At 38.3% G+C, this 22,709-nt stretch overlaps 1 protein-coding gene and 1 long non-coding RNA gene across 2 annotated transcripts; both read left to right on the top strand.

Annotated features, from left to right (window-relative positions):
• On the top strand, positions 302-957 carry LOC109824386. Its single transcript, XR_002242624.1, has 2 exons — positions 302-362; positions 885-957. It is a non-coding gene; the product is annotated as an uncharacterized LOC109824386 (long non-coding RNA).
• Positions 3,278-13,584, top strand: LOC109824121 (target of Myb protein 1-like). The gene is made up of 10 exons (XM_020390646.1): positions 3,278-3,413; positions 3,514-3,623; positions 8,489-8,567; positions 9,699-9,797; positions 9,901-10,014; positions 10,313-10,464; positions 10,736-10,817; positions 11,357-11,442; positions 11,524-11,736; positions 12,718-13,584. Exons 2-10 carry the CDS (start codon positions 3,514-3,516, stop codon positions 13,331-13,333), a joined length of 1,551 nt encoding a protein of 516 aa, XP_020246235.1. The 5' UTR covers positions 3,278-3,413; the 3' UTR covers positions 13,334-13,584.

Genomic DNA, 22,709 nt, shown 5'->3' with positions numbered 1-22,709 from the left:
GAAGAGGCACGACGAGAAGAAAAGAGAGGAGGGAGGGAGGAACAAGAAGGAGAGACGTGGCGGGGCGAGCGACGTCAGCAGAGCCAGAGTGCGGAGCTATCAGGGCGTTGAGCGCTTGAGGATTTCGTCGCGAGAATTCCGGGTTTCTGAAGGGGAGAATGAGCGTCGGGACGCGTGAGAGAAGTTTCTCGAAGGGTCCGCCAGCCGCCCGCGCCGGAGCGGGATGAAGAACGGGCCGTGAGAGGAGCGTGGATAGAGAAGCGTGAGTGTTGAGTCGAGCCTATTTTGAGTAGCAGCGCGGAAGTAGCTGTTCAGCAGACGGCAACGAGTTGAGGAGGAGGAGGAAAAAGAAGCATTAACAGGTAATTTAAGCTTCTTTTTTTCGAGATTAAGTTGGGAAATCGCCGTGTTTATTTCAAAAATTATAGGCATGTACATGTTCGAGATGTTTTTTTTTTTTTTTTTGATTTAGATCTTGGAGAAGAGGCTAATTTTTCTGTACTTTTTTTTGATTGAAAATTGGAACTAATACCTAATATGATAAGCTTCTCAGTTAATTTGAGATGTTTTTTTTTTTTTGCTTTAATCCACTCAAAAGAGACAATTTTTTCCGTGTAATAGTTCAATAATTGATAATTTTAATCTGATTCTATGCAGTTTTCTTTTGTTCCCACATGATAATAACATGATGCTTTGGAATAAGCAGAGTAGGTCCAAAGATTTCAAAAATAGTAACAGTTTTATCGATCAATTAATTAAGTATCTGACATAGAAATAAATCGGATGCTAGAATTTCCTGCAGGTTCATAACTCTGACAACAATGAACATTATTTCCATGGACGATGAAATGTTTTCTGAACAATTTCATCGATTTTTTTTACAGGAAATTGACGGGTTGTTATTCCTTCTTCCAGTCAAGGTAAAGTAAATAAATGGAGAGTTTACAAAAAAAAAAAGTTATCAAGCATCGATGAGGATATCCTTGTACGTAACTTCTCTTGTTTTCGCTCTGGGAATGTTTTTCATTACATGCTGATGGCTATTAGTTCCAGAGCTTTGCAGCGCGGAATGTACAGTATTAATATTGTTTTATGAAGCGCGCAGCATGATATCGCCTTGAGTTTTGTGATCGATGTCAGACTCATTGAGCACTTTATGATTTCCACAAGATACTAGTAGATGTAGTATATCATGAAATGCTTTAAAATAGTGTGTTGTATTTATGTATGATAGCATAAGAGACATCTGATGCTGTAGACACTTATGGAACATAGATTTTTTGGAATAAATCAGTGTAGAAGATGGATTGTGCAAGCATCTGAATGTATTTTTCAAAGAAAAGCATCTGAGTGCATTTGTAAACAGTTATCTGTCTTTGTTAGATTTATATGCAGTTAAATGAGTTGAATGTAAGGTGTTCATAGTTTTTTTATATTACAGAAGGTCATGAATGAAATTTGGGAAGAACCATAATATAAGATATCCAAGGATCGATGAACTAAAAACACTGAAACAAACTCAAATATGACACATAAAATCCTCAGGAAGTAGAATACTGGCAGCAAGCGAGTAATTATCAAACAGGGACAAAATCGATGAGGATTTCCTTGTTATCGATCCTTGTTTTCGTTCTGCAAATGTTCGATTTCATACGCTGAGGTGATGGTTAATTTTCGGAGCAGAATACAGCACAGAATGTGCAGTGTTCTTGTTTTTCGAAGCATGATATCGGCTTAACCTATTGTAATCAATATTAGGACTCATGAGCAATCTGTGACTTTCATAAGTTGCCAGTGGATGTAGTAGATCATGCAATGCTTTTTATGCGTGGTTATCACGTACGATACCATAAGACATCTGATTGTGTAGAGAATCATGGAATATAAATTCTTTTGATTGTAGAAGTTATCTGAATGCATTAATAAACGTATTATCTATCCATCGTAAATAGACTTATTTGCAGTCGATGAGTTGCATGTATTTGCAGTTGAGACATCTAACAAGTGAGAAGTATAACAAAAGGTTTCAGTCAGCTGAGAAAAAGGAAACTTAATGCTGAAACTTAATTGGATGATATACAGTTGAAAGTTTGTTTTCAGTCGGTTGATCACTTGATTCTAAGCATCATTGTTCTCAACCAAACATACAAGTTGAACTAAGTCATCATTGTTCTCAACCAAACACCAAGATTCTAAGCATCAATATTAAAACTCAGTTTAATATTTTGGTTACTTGAACATGTCAAAGGCCTCAGATGTAAAATTTTCAGCAAACATGCTCAAATTTGGCATATTCTGACGTATGGCCAGGAATTGGTTATCACTTGGATTAAGGTTTAAAAACAAGCCTACTGCATAAGTTCTTCATGATCATATATGCCAAGCATGTGCTTTCTTCTAATGTTGTGCATTTAACTCGATTAATTACCGTATACTCACTGAAAATGTCCAAGCCAAAACTAGCTTCCAGCTTCAAATAGCATTTAAATGTGCACAAGTACAAAATTAAATATAAATGTTGTGTTTTTTGAAGAACAAGTAAGAACAAGCTCATAGAGGTATACCATTAGATACTAGAAGCATACACCTATTTCTACTTCTTCAACTACATGCATTTTTGTAAGAAAAAGGGAACATTCGAGTGAACGTATCAAGTTTTTCTTTGAGTTATGATGAATGATTTTCACAAAGTTAATCAAATTAACGATTATTGGCAGCTCTTAGGCAGATAAATCTCTTCAAAGACAGGAAGCTTTGCTTTTTTTTTTTTGTTTTTTTGTTCTTTTTCGAGCGAAATATAATTAACTTTTTACCAAATAGTTTCTATATGATTTTTTCTCCCCAACTCAATAACATTCCACTTGTATATATATTTGGTTCCATCAAATTTATCTGAATTTCTTTTCTTGAGATCCATTATTATCTCTCCAAATGCCAGCACGCGTGTATGTAAGTATAAACAAGTAAATACACTCTTCTAAGTAAATAAAAAATTCTCCAAGGACTCAAAATATAGGACCAACAGGAGGACATGTGAGGTGTCCCCCTCCTATTGCATAATGAGTTTGTCATATTTAATTAATGATGATCAGCTCATTACGTAATAGGAGGGGGACAGATCACATGTCTCCCCTATCGGTCTCATATTTTGTGTTCTCGTAGCAAAACTCAAATAAATAAAAAAGAAAAATCCAAGGACACCCTTTTGAATTGGGACTCGGGCTCAAACCCAACCCCCCTCTCTCTCTTAAACCCGAACAACGGTGAACCCACAAACAAAAACCAACGATCCAAACAAAGAAAAAGAAAATAACGAATCTTTTCTCGTTTCTCTCTCTCTCTCTCTCTCTCTCTCTCTCTAATCTGATCTCTGCCTTTCTCTTTCTCACATCGGATCAAAAACTCACAAAATTGTAAGTTGCTGGCGTTATTTGAATTGATACTTGTTTCAATTTCCCCTAATTTGGGATCTAATCTTCCAATTTTTGATTTTTCTGTTTCGACTTCGTGCAGATGGAGAGCAGTGGGGCTGCGTGTGCTGAGAGGGCGACGAGCGATATGCTGATCGGGCCTGATTGGGCTGTGAATATTGAGCTCTGTGACATTATCAATATGGATCCTGGGTATGATTCTTTGTTCAAAATTTTGGACTTTTATGATTTGGGTTTTAGTCTTTGAGCTTAGGTTATGTGGGTCTTTCTTGAATTGGAAGAATAAGGAGGATTATTGAGTAGATTATCACTCTTATCATCTTTATGAAGAAAAAGACCAGAAATTGGAAATGGATGTGGTTCCTTGATTTAAATTTGGATTTTTGCTCCCTAGGATTTTAGTTTGTGAGCTTAGGTATTGTGGTTGTTTCTTGAATTGATAAATGTAGATCAGCACTACCTCGTCTTTATGTATAAAAGGTCAATTTTGTACTTGTTTTTTGGGAGATAAAATGTATATAAACTTTGCATTGGATGGTATTTGGAAAGTCATAATATGTAATATAATCGATATCAATGACGATACACTTGGAAAGATTTTCAGATTAGGTTTTGGTTTGTCTGTCCTAGTTACTGATCATTTAGAGTTGTAGCTCAACCATGTGGTCTTTTAGGTTAAATTGAACAAAGATATTATTGTAGGTAATGACGATCAAATGCCCGTGATATATCCTGTAAATCGAGACATGTTATTTTCCACTACCGTTTTGCATAATTTTGTTTATAGTTCAAGCCAAACGACAAGTTTAACTCTTGTAGATGTTGATGCGGAGGGCTTGTATATGATAGGCAATTAGGATATCCTTGAATGGAGTAACTGCTTAGCTTGTACTCGGATTGTCATATGCTGCATTTGATGTTTAAGCTTTGAGATTGTTGTAACACAGCTTAGTTCAGGAGAAAAAGCTATAGCCGTGTATCTGGTAGTTGAAGCAGATAACAGATGTCATAATACACTGGGTATTGTTTGAAATAAGAAGCAGTCATACTGGAAAAGGGCCTCCAACAGATGGTGTTTATGTGATCTTGTTACTAGTTTTTGCATTGAGCTACAAGGGAAGGTTTTGTATCTTGAAGGAAAAAGCATCTCACTTTCATCCAATTGCTTCACGCTTACTTAAAATTTACAACATACTTTATTAGAGCTTTCTTTGTCTTGAGAAGCAAAGTATTTGTCCTAGACTCCTAGTCATTTTCCGAAGGCATGTTAATCTTCTAGTAAAGTGTCACTTAGTTTGCTCTCTTAGTTTATCTTTACTTCTAAGTTGTCTTTTTCCAACACCTAAGCTCACATGACTATGGTAGAGTTTAGACTGGTTTTTTTTATCATTATAAAAATGGTGGGAGATCCCCCGCGTTTCATTAAAAGTGTTTAACGAAACATATAGATACAAATATAGCATTTCCCTCACAAAATATCAAAATTATAATCATACAAAAGGCCTGATGCGCAAAATATTTATAGTGAAGCTTGGTAGAAGAGTGCGTAAGCTAGATGAGGGACTATTCGCTATAGAAGTCACCCCCATGATCGCCCGTCGATGCATCATGCCCTACAACCTGTTGATCATCGTAGTCATCATGCACATGACGGCAAAAGTTGGCATGAGCTAATCGTGCAATAGCTCCATCCCTCACTTCCTCTGATAGCGAAACTACCAGAGAGAAAAGTCAGCAATCATGCGAAGAATTATATGTGATGCAGATCTTGCATTGTTTCTAGAAATTCTATTTTTTTTTCACGCTAGTCTACCTAACAAGAAGTTGTTGTAATTAAGCACCATAAAGATAGATTTGACTTTTTAATCCTAGCCCTGCTCCAAGCAAACCAAATATCACATAAATATCTAGGTTATTCAACACCATCAAGGTACAACCTAATATTGACCAAAAGAACATTCGTGAAAGAACAATGGAGGAATACATGTTCTACTGTTTCAGCATTTGAAAGATAAATGACATATACATTAGGTCACTGTCAGATACGCTTCATCAGGTTATCCCATGTTAGGATGACATTTCTAATGGTGAGCTACAAAAGACTCTAATTTTCATAGGTGCTCTAGAGGTCCATACCAACTTAGCGGTTGCTGATACATACCCACTAAAATTAAGAAATCTATACATGGACCTAACCTTGAAAGATTTCCTAGGCTCCCATCGCCGGCACATCTTGCCTATTATTATTGGGTTTCTAATCAGGTAAAAGCATAAGTAAGTCTTGTTTTTATTGTCGAATATGACTTGAGGGTATATTGTTAAAATTAGGACACCGTCTAGTCCTCCTTCACTGGGAAGCCGCAGACGCATTAGATTCCCTAGCAAAGAAGAAAAAATTAGGGAATAATTGCTGTAGAGTTAACTCACCATGTCATCTGTCATTCCAAAATCTAAAGTGGGTTTCATTGCCGAGCGAGAAATTAATTTCCGCCTGGAATGCATCCCACACATTAGCAACTCCATTCTGAAATCTAGAATAGGTTTGAAAATCTCTACGTGTCGGGTTCTACAGTGCAGATCTTGAACCATATTTATGTGACAACAAAGAGGTAATAGTGTCTGAGGGTTGTGCCAAGATTTTCCACCATCAATGTGCAACCATTGCTTTGTTCATATATTGAAGGTTTAACATACCAAGACCTTCCTCTTCCTTTGAGCGACAAACCTGTCCCCAACAAGCTAGGTTGCATCCTCCCTTGTCCTGCCTATTATGTTTCTAGAGGAACTATCTTCTAATATTTTTGATTCTTGCCTCAACCCAATGTGGCATCTCAAAGTAGGAAAGGTAGTATAAACGTGTAGCTGATAAAGACGCATTCAATAAAGTTATCCTTCCTCTTAAAGATAGAAGTTTCCCTTTCCGCCCTTCCAGTTTTTGCTTAATCCTCTCGATCATGGGAATCCAATCTTGTTCTCTCAATCTGCCTAGTCTGATGGGAATTCCCAAGTATGATAGTGCAAATTCTTTCTAGGGACAACCTAAAGTTTTCTTGTTCAACTTTGTGTTGATAATCCTATCGCCTAAGAATAAAATTGAGCTTTTGTGAAAGTTAACTTTCAGCCCTAACCAAAGCTCAAAATTACACAGGATCCATTTGACAATGGTCATCTTAGCTACATTTGTTCTACCTAACAAAAGTGTGTCGTCAGCATGCTATAGGTTGACATAGGTGTAGGTATTGCCACCCGCACGCATACCTTCCATAAGTCCTCTCGCCTTGTTAAGCAGAATGTTGAGGCCGTCAGCAACTAAAATAAATAGCAATTGCAATAATGGGTCTTCCTGCCTAAGACTCCTCTTGCAGATGATTTCTTTACCAGGTTATCCATTGAGTATTATGCTAATATTTGCCTAGAATCACTATTATAAATAGCAGTAAATAGCGGTGCTAATAACGTTAGCGGTCTCTTCCCGCTATGCTATCGCCCAATAGTGAAAACATATTGCGAAATATGCACTTTCTGCTCGCAAAAGCAGCCAATAGCGCGCCGTAGCAGTGAATAGCTGGCGATTGCGGGCAAAATCTGTTTTTTCACCGCTATTTAAAAGCGGTTTGGGGTTTATTTTTTTAAATTAAACCTGACCCGTAACCACGGCATCCCACTGCCTCTCACGATTTCCGACGTATTCTCGCAATCTCTTATAGCCTCCGGCACCTCCCTCAGCACTTTCTAATCTCTTATAGCCTCCGGCACCTCCCTCAGCACTTCCTCTCACCTCCTCTCACCGTCAGCTCCTCATACTACAGTCCTCTCACCTTTCAGCTCATCTTCTCAAAAATGACGACTCTTTGAGTCCTCCAGTTGTCTTCGGTATTATGTGACAGTTACATGTTCATTTCATAATTATGATATCTTTAAATCATCAAATATGCACTATTAGATTTTCTATATTTTTCTCTAATTTTTCTTATTTTTTTGAATATTTATATATATCTAAATTAGACCCCTATTTGACTTTTCGTTTTTTACCGTTAGTTTGCCGCAATAGCCCCAAGTAGCGATGCCTCACCACTACGCGTCGCCTCACCACTACATGACACTATCTGCTATTAATAACCTTGCCGAGAATAGGCAAGATTTAATCCATGCCATCCATTTTGACCCAAAACCTCTTAGAGAGAGGACCTCCAAAAGGCAATCCTAGTCCACCATATCATATGCCTTTTCAAAGTCTAATTTAAGGAGATATTCTTCTTTATTATACTTATTATAGTGTATCACCTCTTGTGCTGTGACTATCCCGTCCAAGAGATATCTTCCTGTCACAAAACCAGATTGGGATTCACCAATCTAGTCTCCAAGTTTTGTACTTAGTCGATTTGCAAGAACCTTAGAGATGATTTTTAGGAATCCGTTTAGACAGTAGATGGACCTAAATTCACCTACATGCTGTGGGCAAGGGATTTTAGGGATGAGAACAACATGAGAGTGTCAATCTTATCAAGTCTAGTTGTTCCCTAAATTCACAGACAATATCCTAGAAAGTTTTGTAGAAGAGAATTGGAAAATCGTCTGGACCTAGTGCCTTGTTTTCACCTAATTGCCAGACTGCATCTTTTACCTCCTCAATTTGAAAATCTCTATTCAACTCTCTCAAACTGTCATCTCTTCCCCATGGATTATTTACAAAAGCAGACTTTAGGATGTTTCTAGATCCAAAAAGGTCATAGTTTAGGCTGGTTATACAACAACATTTGCACTCATGTTAAAAGACCTCCATGAATGATAGTAAATGAAGGCAGTGTGCTCGTTTCTGCATCAATATCTTAGTTTACAGTTTATTTTGTTGTCTCTACAAGTTTATCTCCGCTGAGAGGAGCATCATGGTCACTCGCCTCCCACACAAGGAATTCTATTTTTGTAGTTATATTTTTTTAGATTTAAGATTTTGCTCAATTACTATGATCTGTTCTTTCCCATTCCAGTTGAAGCATTATCTTATGAATAATTATATTCCAAAATCCTTATTTATGATCTTTTCTGATGAAGTGCAGGCAAGCAAAGGACGCCCTTAAGGTGCTTAAGAAGCGCTTAGGAAGTAAAAACCCACAAATACAACTTCTTGCGCTCTTTGTGAGTATGAAGCATGACTGTAGTTATTATTAATCTCTAATATCTGGGAGAAATCATGTCAGTCATTATGACATTATTTTTGTATTAATATCCTCCTTGTGGATGTATCGCTACAATGAAGCGTGACTGTAGAAAAATATGTGATACCTTCTCTTTGGAGACTTTCACATTCTTTCTAAGCTATACATCCATGCCTCTCATATCTATGCAATTGTTTTTTGGTAAATATATAGAAGTTTCTGTGTGCTCAGTTTGCTATGCATTCTTATAAGATGATCTAAGAAAACAGTGATCCGAGTTTCCAATTTTTCACAGAAGTAATTTGCTATATGTAGAAGCTCCGTATACCAATGGATTTCAGATGGTTTACACCATATGTAGGTTTATACTATATGTAGAAGTTGCTTGCTCGGAGTACGTAATGAAGTGGAAAACATTTTTTAAGTAGGCATGTCAATGGTAACCAGGTGTCAAGAGACGAACTGCAGTAAATTTTGTAATTTCTAGTTTGTTAATGCTAACCATGGAGAAAATTTTTCAATGTAATAATTTCTAACATTTTCCTATACAACTATCAAAGTTAATCATATAAATGTGTCAAAGACATAGGTGCTATTGCTTTTTGGCACAAGTTACGTTAGTAGTGTACTTACGTTAATAGTGTACTATTCTGAAGCTCAGGGAATTTGTTGCATTTAAAAGATGATCCAAGGCCTTGTTTCAAATATCTAGAATAATTTGCCAGATTGCGGTTGTTTTGGCGCTTTGGAAGGTCGGTTACTATATACCAATTTAATGATTTGTAGCATGTTGAAGTAACTTTATGTAGCTTAAAGGAATCAGATGTCAGATGGGCATGCCAGTTATCTCCATATGCACAAAGAAACTAAACGCTGAGGTTTATTTTTGTAGATTTCTAATTTGTTTACACCAGCCATGCAAGAACAATTCTCAAAAATAACAATTGATGAGCCTTTTTGCACAACCATCGAACAGAACCATATAGTGTCATGAACACATAGGGAATGAATGATCGTGTTTATATATATAATAAGAACAATATAGTATCAACTTATATGCTCTACTATCCTTATCCATCGTGTGAACCTGATCTTGGAATTGCTTATGCAGGTTCTGGAGACCCTAAGTAAAAACTGTGGGGAGCATGTTCACTTACAAATTGTCAAATGTGATATCTTGCATGACATGGTGAAAATAGTGAAGAAGAAGGTACATTTTCTACTTCATATTTCACACCTTATTGATTGTGTTTTACCTCTTATGCACCTCTATTTTGTAAATATGTATCTGAAAAACTGCCATACTTGTGCAGCCAGACTTAAATGTAAGAGAAAAGATATTGATTCTCATAGATGCATGGCAAGATGCTTTTGGAGGAGCAGGAGGGAAATATCCGCAGTATTATGCTGCGTACCAAGAATTAAGGGTATGTTTTTTTTATCTGTCTTTTTCTTTTCTCCTTTCTTGATATTTGTACACATCTTTCTCCTTTCTATATGTATGCATTCTTCTGTATCCTAATGCTTGAAATGAACGACGGCTGGTCATTGGAAGCTTGCTAACTTTTTTATTGTGTAAATTTTATTTGTCTTCTCATCTACCCAATTGTGTTACCAAATGTTTAACTTTTATGTTTGATGTGAGTTGGAAATCATGTTTGTATTTTTTTTCTCGATACTTCATATTATGCTATTGAAAGTAGTTCATTATATTGCTGTTGACAGGCTACTGGAGTGGAATTTCCGCCCCGTACAGAAAACAGTGCACCTTTGTTTACACCTCCTCAGACTCATCCAGTTGTTCCTCAGTCTGTTGCTTCACCATATGAGGATGTCCCTTTAGAAGCTTCTCTTCAGATTGATGCTTCTGCTCTCAGGTGCTTATTCTACAAAACCCTTGTATAGTTCTCAACCTGGAAGCTCATAGTTGCTCATATTATCTTCAATTGTACGCTTCTTTTTTGCGTATAGTTTTTCGGAAACTGGAAATATGCCATAATCTGTTGAGATGTAGTTCCACTTAATTTATTCTGTTTTTTATTATCCTTCTGTGAATTAATATTATCTATGAAATAATTTGCTGGAGAAATGCTTTCTTATTTAGTTTGAGGTATCATATTCTAATATTATCCTGTTATTTCTGTCTAGCTTGGAGGAAATGCAAAATGCTCGAGGCATAGGAGCTGTGCTAACAGAAATGCTCAGTGCCTTAGATCCTCATAATCCAGGGGTGGGTTCTTAACTCTTACACTGCTTAAGTAATTGATCTTAGACCTCACATTTTTTGAGATTGCCAGGTGATAACACCATTATTCTTTCATTTAAATTTGGCTTTCATAAATTCACTTTATCCTATATCTTTCATCTATGTTGTTCAATAGCCATTTCACGATTGAACAGTATTCAATTTCGACTTGTTTAGGCAAGTTAATATTTCTGGAAACTGGAAATTCTTCTTCACCTAAAGAGATTTAATTGGTTATGTTTAATTGAAAACAAAAAATGGCACTAATACAAGAAGTTAGGTTCTTTATTAGTTTATCTAAATAAAGGACCTTTTTATTAACTTTATGTCTAGCTTCTTGTTAGTTCATTGAAACCAGGATGAGATGTTAAGTTAAAAGTTAAACTGCTTGCATGCTCTAATTTCATGTAGCGCGCTTTCATACTTAATCTTTGTGCTATGACTTTATAAAGTTCTTGACAATATTCACTGTCATCTGGGAATAACTTACCGGGTTACTTATTGTGCTTACCTTCTTCCTACAGGGTGTAAAAGAAGAAATTATTGTTGACCTAGTTGAGCAGTGTCGTTCCTATCAGAAGCGGGTCATGGCTCTTGTCAATAGTACTGGGTATGAATGTTTTAGTGTCTTGTTATGGTATCATGAGTTTAAACTGTATAATTTTGACCTTTTTGGGTAAACATTATGCAGCGATGAGCAACTTCTATTTCAGGGACTGGCTCTAAATGATGATTTGCAGCGTGTACTCCAGCAGCATGATGACATAGTGAAGGGGACTCCTAATGTGGTGAAGAACACTCCTACAGTAGCTGCTGCTGCTGCAACCTCAGCTGCTCCTCTTCTTAACATGAATCATGAGGATGATGAGTCAGAAGATGATGAGTTCTCTCTGCTATCTCGCAGGTAATAATTCATGATTATTCTTCTAATCCTTCAATCAGCCTTCTAGTTTACCCATTAAAGATGGATATATTTCAGAGCTTAGGTAAAAAAGTACAATGTGGATCCAGTATAAAAAATGTCACGAAAGACAAACTATTAATAGATGTTAAGTATGGATTCCAACATAAGAATAAACTTAATGAACGGAAAAATTAAAAAGCTTTGTGAAACTAGAGGCTGTTGCATAAGGTGTCTTGTTGGAATCACTAACATTCTTTTTTGAAGTTGAATGCCTTGTCCTACATTCCTCCTCTTCTATGTTCTGTAGACACAAATATATCCAGAAAGGGATACACAGGTATGCAAGATCTTGAAGACACGTCAGCTTCGTGTGCGCGCACGCTTGCTTGCGGCGCACACATGTTGTATGTGAAAATTTGTGCAATATGAATTACGACAAGACATGATATAAGATTAAAATTGACAAAAACAAGATGCAACATCTCGAAATCCAATATCATGCTGAAAATTAATCACCATCACCACAAGATAACATCCAGAAGATACAAAAAACAATCTATTTAGAAACATAACATATTTACGACAACATATTGACAAATATGTTTCAGACATGTCCAGCTTATCTTGCATATGTCAGGGTGAAACATGAGCTGGACATGGACACGGGAGTCTACAACTTGTGTTTGTCCATCAAAGATCCTCTAAATTGAACATGCTTTAAGTTCAAATATCTACAACAATGTACATGACAAAGGAATAGTGATTCTTTAACTGTTTGTTTGTGCCTCCTTATTTAACACAAATAAGTAAACTGAAGCCGTTGGAGGTGACTTCTTTCCGATGCTAAAAGGAAAGTAATAAGCTGTTGAACAAAACATAATTTGAAGCTGTTACTTTGTCTTTATTTACAAATGGTTTTCATTAGGATCAATCATATGCGTTCTTTACCAGCTCAAATTGATCATTTGCAAATGATACCAGGACTTCAAGAGATAGCAGAACCACACAAGATAAGAAGCCTTCTGTGCCCAAGAATGAGCAGACATACCGAAGTCCTTTTCTTCCTCCACCCCCATCATCAAAAAATCCAGTCAAAAGAGAAGCGCCCACATTCGACTACTTGAGTGGCGATACCTACAACAACGAAGAAAGAATATTAGATATCCCCAAGCCACCTTCTCCACCCAAATATGATGAGCCTGTTCAGACTTCTTTCCCGCCCAAATATGATGATGAGCCCAAATTCAAAGAGCCCATTCAAGGTCCAAAGTCGACATCTCTTTGGGAGGCTGAGTCATCTGGTACTTTCTTGCCACCACCTCCTGCAAAATATAACCAAAGGCAGCAATTCTTCGAGCAGCAGCAATCTCCACCATCTGGAAACTCCTACGATGGTTTGGTGTCACAGACACACAACTTATCTCTGAACCAAGTTAAGACCAAACCAGAGGCTTCAACTCTAGCGGATGACCAATATGCTTCGCCAATGGCTAAGCCAGAAAAGCCCAAGGGTGACCTTTTCAAGGACTTGGTTGATTTTGCGAAGGCAAAATCATCGTCTCCATCGAAATCACCAGGCAGTCGAAGAACAAGGTGAGAGTGGCTTGGGAGGAGGATTCTTGGGTAGTAGTTATTACAAAAAAATACAATGTGGGTGGAGTCTATGCTTGTGGATTCTTTTGGATGGGTTTTATATGAGTCGTGTATATGATTGGTAGGGAAGAATTGTGTGTTGGGACAAGTTTTTGTTCCTTGGGTGCTATGTAAATTTATTTCTTGTTGTCTGATTAATGGTGCACAGCTTTGTTATACTTGATTTGTGTTGTTTAAATTGCGCGAGTTTCGAGATGTTTTGAATACAACACCAACAATATTAAGAAGTCTTCAACCCATTTTTCAGGGTGTTTTGGGCAATGTCACACTAATCAAGTTAAGGTCTCCACTCAGTTAGGTCTAAATAGGGCTGTCCATTTGGGCCTGAGGCCCGAGCCTGGGAAAAGCTTGGATTCCAGGAAGATGGCTGGGCCCGGGTAGCCCGGGTTCAGGTCTGGCCCGGTCTTAGGCTCGGACCCGGCGAAAGAATTTGGACTGATCCAGCCCGTCCCAGCCTGTTGGCCTTCTTGTTTTGATGATGTTTAACAAACAATTTACTTCTAATGTTATTTGTCTAGTGGTTGTATAATTCTATTTATTGTAGACAAGCAACATGTTAGAAGATGGATGGAATCGAGCATTTACGATCATATCAAATAGAGGTTGGCGGAATTGTGGAGTGAAGCCTATGCAATTCAAATTGAAGATCCAAGTTCTAGCTTCATCCGTAAGTGTACCAAGTTGAGCTACATCGAAGATCTATCAAGCTTGGGTATATTTAGTTTAGGTTTTATATTATGTGTGTTAATACTTTAAGCTCAATCATATATACACACACATATTTGGTTTTTATATATATAGTTATATATATACACAAGTTTTGGTTTATGGACTTAACAATCATTGTATACATATTTTATTAAGTCTATAAAATTATTTCATAGGGTTTCAAAACATTGTTTATGTCAAAACATCAAATTGCATGTATATCACATTTTTATGTTTTGGACACACTTGCAAAATACATGAGTTTTCACAAATAGGAAACTCAATTTGAGAAATTCTTCTTCTAACATATTCAATTTCATGTTTATAAATGTTTCCTAAAGTTTTATCAATTTTGGAATTAATTTGTTATGTTTATTTGAATTTACAAAATTAAGTTTTTAATAAGCTCATGTTCGTGCATGTTTTTGCAAAAATGATGCGTTTTCACAATTGGGAAATGCGATTTGAAAAATTTCTTCATTTACATGTTTATCATCATATATAAAAATATTTTCTCAACTTTTACTAATTTTGAAGTTGTTTTGTTATTTTCAATTGAATTTACAAAACCGAGTTTTCTGTAGTTTTTTTCAGAAACTATATATCTGTGTTCAAACATTTATTTCTCTCAACTGGGAAGTGATATTTCAGAAATTCTTTCTCTAACATGTTTATATACATGTCTAGAACCTTCCCTCATAAGTTTATGATTTTACAGTTGATTTACTATTTTTAATTGATTTTATAAAGTCAGATATACAAAATTCCAGAATCTGTCAAAATCAGAAAGGACAAATTTTGAAAACCACCCGCTTTCAAATTTTATTTAGCAAAACCGACCTTATTAAGATAAAATTAGCAAAATCGACCATTTTCAGATGAAAATGGTCGATTTTGCAGCTGGGGCGTTGTGGCGAAGTGTACGGGACTGCTGGTCCTGTGCACTTCATTTTCTTTGTTTTGTCTTCCCTCTGGCTCTTCGCTCTGGCTCGTGCTCCAAATCCCTCTGCTTGACGAAAAACCCCAGACCCCGCTCTCCTCCGCCCGACGAAAAACCCCAGACCCCTCACCTCCTCCGCCTCCTCTCCTTCCCCACCTACCTCACCTCCTCTACCTCCTACCCCCTCCGCCTCCTCACCTCCTCCACCTCCTTCAGCCATGCTTCATCTTTTTGTCCACCAGTACATTCCACGTGGCTAACTGAACCCGGTTTCTGTCTATCGAGCTCATAGAGAACTCCATTGACAGGCAAATAGCTCACATAGTTGTAGGTTGTCTTCTCATTAGCATTTTTGCAAAGTTGTTATGTATTTCTTGAATGATTTTCGTGCTGCTTGTTGTATGGCTATTTAGCTCTAAGGTGTGGTCATAGTTGAGCACTTTGAGCATGTAGAGGAGTCAGAGAAGGTGAGGGGTAGGGGGGTAGGGGAGGTGAGGTAGGTGGGGAAGGAGAGGAGGCAGAGGAGGTGAGGGGTCTGGGGTTTTTCGTCGGGCGGAGGAGGGCGGGGTCTGGGGTTTTTCGTCAGGCAGAGGGATTTGGAGGTCATGAGCCAGAGGGAAGAGCCAGAGGGAAGAGAAAGAAAATGAAGTGTACGGGACCAGCAGTCCCGTACACTTCGCCACAACGCCCCAGCTGCAAAATCGACCATTTTTATCTGAAAATGGTCGATTTTGCTAATTTTATCTTAATACGGTCGGTTTTGCTAAATAAAATTTGAAAGCGGGTGGTTTTCAAAATTTGTCCAATCAGAAACTGTCCGTGAACAGTGCGGTCGACCGCTACAGTCGACCATGCTACAGTGTGGTCGACCGCCACGGTTGACCGTCTGCAATCCAGAGAGCAGTTTTATAGTTTTATTTCTCGCGGTCGACCGTCACGGTCGACCGCCGAAGTTACCGTTGCACAGTAACGGTAACTTGCTGATTTTTATTTTTTAGTGGGTTTTGGGGTTTTTTTGGGTTGTTTTCTTCTTTCCTATATATACCCTTTTTCCATAACTATTTTCTACTACCAAGAGATGTTTTAAAAGAGTTTAACAAAGGTTTAAGCTTGTTTTGTGTTTGTTTAAAAGAGTGTTTAAGAGTTTGTTTGTGAAGAGAATTTCAAGAGAGTTTGAGGAGATCATCAATCTTGTTTGGGCTTCAATCTACATCCCTTCATTCTTGTTTTAGAGAAGTTTTCTTAAACTCTTTATCTAGCTTATTTATGCTTAACTTGTCATATTTATTTTGCTAGATTAAATTGAGTTTAGACTTGTTTTGATTTATCTCTTTGTTCACACACAACCTATTGAGCTTATTGTATTTACATTCATAGTATACTTTGGGGTTGTGGGTTTGTGACTAAGAGTTATGTTTAATTAAGTTCTCACCTTGTTTAGAGAATAATCATTTGATTTGTGAGCTTTAAATTGTAGGATTCACTTTTTATTACACTAGTACACCGAGAGAAGTGTGTGGTGAGAGACGTGGTTGCTTCCAAGAGGAGTGTCGTCGGTTGACGAACCTAGAGAGAAGTTGTATCCGAGCACTTGAGGAAGGACACGGAGAAACCAAAACTTAGAGGGTGTGGAGTGTAGTTACATTGTGAGATTGTGATCGTTGATCGGTGAGCGTTGAAAACCGATATTGTGTGGTGTAAACGTTATTCGGGTTAGCGTAGAAAACCCGGTTGTGATAGTGGATTTCTTCATGATCATATTGTGTATTTGCATTATTTATATTACCCTATCATAATTGTATCTTTAGTTTAGATTGTTTACCCTTGTGTTAATTTATATATCCTTGCATATATTTTATCATATACCTTTTTGCTAGGATATATCTCTTTGTTCATATTGTATATTCTTGCTCATAACATATTGTATATCTATCTTGCAAGAATAATTTATTAATAAGTTTTAATTGGTATAAAATCGGATTAGATTAGTATAAGACCCTAATCACCCTCCCCCCCCCCTCTAGGGTCTAACACAGCCTGTGGTCCAATGGTCACAAATGTGACTGTTGGATCGGGCTGCCCGGATCCGGCTCGATCCCAACGGTCACAAATGTGACTATTAGACAGGGCTGGTTTGGACCTGGCCCGATCCAAATAGTCACATTTGTGACCGCTGACAGGGCGGCCCTAGCCCAGCCCGAACCCGGCCTGGACCGCTCTGACCAAAATAGCCTATAATGGCTGTTTTTGGTCTTTTAACCAAACTATACCCAAAAACAATAAAAAAGGCTAAATTTTAAGGGTATTTTGGTTATTTGGTTAGGGGCAGCCTTTATAAATAAAGGGAGATTTTATTTGTTTTTCTCATCCAAAGCTTATCTACTTCTCTCTAATACTCTCTTATATTCTCTATTACTCTCTTATTCTCGAATCAAATGGCTTCATCCTCCGATATGAAGTGCAAGTTTCAACTCCGGATATTGAAATGAGTCCTACACCTACAGCTACTCCTCCTACTGATGTTGATTCCGAATCCGGTGGTGATAATCCCACACCTAAAGCTCCTAAAAGGCCGAGATCCAATACGTAGAATTTTTTCGAGAAGATTGAAGTCACCAATGATCAACACGGTAAACTTCTCACCCAGAAGGCTAAATGTGCATTGTGTGACCATATTTTCCTAGCTCATCATAAAAGTGGCACCAATCATCTCAAACGCCATTTAGAAAAGTATAGTAGAGCTCAAGTGATAACGTCTCAAGGAGACATCCTTTAGTCTCTATTCTCCCAATCATCAACCTCTGACAGCCTCGTTTCTTAGAACTTGACTCAATTAAACCCAAGAATAGCGTCATCAGGTTTATTGTTATTATAAACATTTCTTTTAAATTAGTAGAAGATGGTGAATTTGACGATATGATTAGAGATGATTTTTATTTCTTATTTAAAAAAATCTCGTCAATCTTGTCAATGTGATATTTTAAAATATTATCATGAGGAACAGGCAAAAATAATTTCTTATTTTTAAAATTTAAACTGTAAATTTTCTCTAACTTCTGATATTTGGACATCTAGAGCACAAACCGGTTATTTATGTAACATAGCACACTAGATTGATGATAGTTGACAAATGTTTAAAAGAGTTATTTCTTTTATTGTATTTGAAGATTCACACACTAGTGTTGATATTGTAGATTTAATAATAGAAGAAATTTCAAAATTAAAAATTTTTGAAAAAATATTTTCTCTTTCACTAGATAATACAAGTAATAATAATGTAGCTGTAGAAAATATCAAATCATCTTTGCTATTATCATATCATTATGATATTTTTCATATTAGATGCATGTGTCATATTTTAAATTTAAATGTTCAAAGTGCATTTAATAAAATTAAACCCATGATAGAAAATGTTAGGGTTATAGCTTATGTTCATAATGCTTCTGAACAAAGACGTAAACAATGAAAACAATTCTGTAAAAGAAAAAAATTGAAACCCAGGTTAATTTCAAAAGTTATTGATCATAGGTGGAATTCCACCTATGCAATGTTAAATGTAAAAATAGAGTATAAAGAAATTATAAACAATTTAACAATTTTATTACTTTCTATGCTTCTAGTTCTAGCTCTGGTAATATGTATAGAATAACTGATGAAGAATAGACAATTATATATAGTGTAAAAGAGATATTATAAGTTTTTTATGATGCTACTATGTTCTTATCTGGTTGTTATTATCCAACTATTATTCAAGATGCTTTACAAGTTTTAAATATTCAAAAAAATTTAACTACTTATCATGTGGATAATTATTTTGGAAATATGATTTCTCAAATGGAAAGTAAATTTAATAAGTATTTTAGACATATTCCTATTATTTTTGATATGGGGATTTGTTCGTGGAAAATTTGTAATAAGAAAAATAATGAAATAATCGTATTTGATTTATTCTCTCTAACTGCTTAGAAAAAGAATGATTACAACTCTCTCGATTTTGATTACAATTGGATTTCCTGATTACAAAAGAGAGGAGAATGAATTTGACTCTCCCCTTTGTTTAAAACTGGGTTCTTCACGGTGGCGATGGAGTGCCTCCCTCGAATGCTCGCGTCGAGTTTGCTCTCCGTTGACGATCCGAACGTCTTGATTCACTGGAACGTGGTCTTCTCCTCACGATTTGACGTTGTGGAGAACTCGCAAAGCAAGTTTGAAACTTTGGACGAGTTGATAACTCAGATCGAGTTTAGAAACTCAGAACGAGTTTAAACTCTGTAACAGAGTTGATTTGAACCAAAAATCGGTTAATAAGCCAGGGATGAAAGCTCCAAGGAATGCTCCAGAGATTGAGCGAAGACCCCCCTTTTCTGATCTCCAGATCCGAGAAATCCCCAAGATCCGAAGATGATCTGCTCAAGAGGTTGCCGATCTCTCCTTTTGCGATCTATTTTTGATGCCAAAAGTCGATCCTTTAACTCAATTGAGTTTCTGATATTTTGTAGGCTGTCTAAAAATCACAATAGATAGCTTATCCCCCATCAAACACCGATGATGGAAGTTACAATCTGACGACTTCCAGAAGACTACAATTTGAAGACTTTCACATAGATCGCTGAAGGTTATAATCTGACGACCTTCACGACAACTGATGAAAGCTCTAGTTCAACAACATTCACAATCAACATCGGGAGTTACAATCTGACGACTCTCATATTCTCAAGGAGCCAAGACGAAGATTACAAGACAATGATCTTTGCAACGCAATGACAAAGGCAAGACGCGGAGGTCCTCCCCGTGTATCAACAGTAAAACGCCAGGGTCGAAGGTTCTAAAACCGTTTCCCACGATTTGGGGGCGGTTACACCCCACTTAGGAGAGGTTTAAGGGGCGGTTTCACCCCCTTAATCCTCTATAAATAACTGAAGATCAATTCAGTTCAAGCTCTCCTTTTTCGGTTGGATTTTCTGGGCTTGGATCGACCACCAGAGCTTTCTTCTAGCCTTGGCTATTAACCGATCTTCGGTTCAAATCAACTCTTTTACAGAGTTCTTCTAAACTCGTTCTGAGTTCTCAAACTTGCCACGCAAGTTCTCCACAACGTCAAATCGTGAGGAGAAGACATCGTTCCAGTGAATCAAGACGTGCGGATCGTCAACGGAGAGCAAACTCGACGCGAGCATTCGAGGGAGGCACTCCATCGCCACCGTGAAGAACCCAGTTTTAAACAAAGAGGAAGAACCAATTTCGTTTTCCTCTCTTTTGTAATCAAGTTGTAACCGAGATCAAAGGAATCAAAATCAAATTTTCTTTATTCTCTTCTTTGCAATTTTCCCTATATACAAAAGATGGCGACTCTGCTGGGGGATGAGCTTCTGTGACGAAGAAGTGGTGGTGCAATCCGATGTTCATCTCACTGGAACAACTGTCGAAACTCTCGTAGTAGAGTTTGATCAAGCCAAGTTTGAAAAGGCTATCTCCTCTGGATCCCTTAGCCCCAAGGCTATGCGCAAGATCCACAAAGTTTCCAAGGAGACTAAATCTCTAACAGTTGCTGGAACGCCAAAGAAAGTCCTCTCCTTTGGCCAAAATTCGTCGAACAGCCCCTCCGCTCCAGGAGCGGGCTCGGCCTCTGCTGAACTCGCACAGCGAGTTGAATATCCCACCTCCGCGTCAGCACGACGTGCTACAGGCCATAAACGGCCTATAGAGGAGACCAGCTCCATAAACGTCAACGGCGTTGCTACAAAAGCCTTGAAACAGGCCAAGAAGAACGCTGCTCGTCGAAGAAGAAGGTCTCAGCGACGAGCACAACTTCGAGAAAGTCGATTCTCCAACCAACGCGAACTTCGCGTTCGTGAGCCCAAACGCGACCCTGAGCCCAAACATGAGCTTCGCGAGAACCAGATTGAACGCGGCCCTCAATGGCGCGTTTTACTTCCAAAACGCGGACCTCAAGTCTACATTGAAAGCGAACTTCAACTTCGCGTTTCCCAGTCAAAATACGACCCTCGCGTCAACACTGAAGAACGCGACATTCGCGTTGCCAAACCAAAACGCGACCTTCGTGTTTCAAGTGCCAAACGCGATCTTCATGCCAAACGCGACCTTTGCGTCTCAAGTGCCAAACGCGACCTTCGCGTCTCAGGTGCTAAACATGACCTTCGCGTCTCAGATGCCAAAGCGAGACCCCCGAATACTCTGCGTAGCGCGACTAGGTTGAGGGGCAGATATAAGAAGTATATGGATTCAAGGCATCTCAACCAGATCCATATTCACCAAGAGCCAGTCCTGTCCAATCATGGACTGGGGGTTCCAGTTCAAACCTCACAATCAGTGAGTAATTCTCCTCGAATCTTTATAACAGATTCGAGAGAGTTCACATCGAGAGAAAGATCGATGCAACAAGTCATTCGTTCATTTCAATGTGAACGACTGATTCCTACGGTCCTCTCGGGATGCCAATGCGGCTCATATGCGGCCCAACTGCTGGTGTTCAACCAATTTACGAACGTTGTTTTACCCAACCAACGACGGCGTTCACACAAGAAGAAGACTTCTGAGGATGAATACCTTAGAGTCACTTCTAACATGATCGGCAGAGGGAGATCATCAGTTCCTAGTTCCGATGAGTCAGAGAACGATCAGTCTCCTGGCTTGAAAGACTTCCTGACTAAGTCTGATGGAGTTTATCAACATACTCGGACGCGAACAGGAGCCATTCCCCCTGTCAACTATCGGAGTTTAGCCAGGGGAACCAATTCCAATGATGAACACTCGGCCATTGCAGAGTCCCAGTCATCAAGCTCTTTTGTTGAACATGAGAGCTCCGCTTATATGACGGGAGGCCATGAAGATCTCGCAAAGAGACTTGATGAGCAGGAGGCCATGCTCAAATCTCAGCAAGAGGCCATCAATGAACTCCTGGCCCTGTTGACTCAACTCGTCGCAGACAAGGCCAAATCTCAGAAGACAGATTCGCCACTCAGGCAAGAATCTTCCCGAAGGGAAAGAACGTCTTCGTCCCGACCTCACACAAGCAAAGGGAAGGGAAAAATGGTTGATGACACGGCTTCTGACCAAGAAGCCCACAACCTGGAATCTTCCTCTGATGAAGGAAGAGAGACGGAGTATGAGCAAAATCCTCAGTCGGCTAAAATCGAGGAATTGGAAGCCCGCCTCAATGTCATTGCTAACAGAAGCGAGCTCCAAGATGAGGGAGTTGTCAGGCCCTACCCTGCCGAATGAGACGCAGCCCCTTATCCTTCAAAATTTGAAGTCCTGATGCTATAAACTTTTGACGGCACGAGATCACCGAATCAACATATCTATCATTTCAAGTCACAGACTGGGAATGTAATATCAAACGATGCCATACTGGCTCGATTGTTCATTGGCACCCTTAAGGGAGTTGCCTTTGAATGGTTCAGGAAACTACCTGCCGGATGTATCCAAAGGTGGGCAGATTTAGAGAGACTCTTCCTGTCAAGATTTTTTGAAGAGGATACAGAAGTCTCCATCCATACCCTTCTTGCTACTAAGCAGAAGAAGAGGGAGAGTTGCCTTTGAATGGTTCAGGAAACTACCTGCCGGATGTATCCAAAGGTGGGCAGATTTAGAGAGACTCTTCCTGTCAAGATTCTTTGAAGAGGATACAGAAGTCTCCATCCATACCCTT

The sequence above is a fragment of the Asparagus officinalis genome, chromosome 9 (genome assembly GCF_001876935.1).
Source record: "Asparagus officinalis chromosome 9, Aspof.V1, whole genome shotgun sequence".
Lineage (NCBI taxonomy): Eukaryota > Viridiplantae > Streptophyta > Magnoliopsida > Asparagales > Asparagaceae > Asparagus > Asparagus officinalis.
The sequence above is the reverse complement of the archived record's forward strand: the minus strand, read 5'-3'. Positions and strand labels throughout refer to the sequence as shown.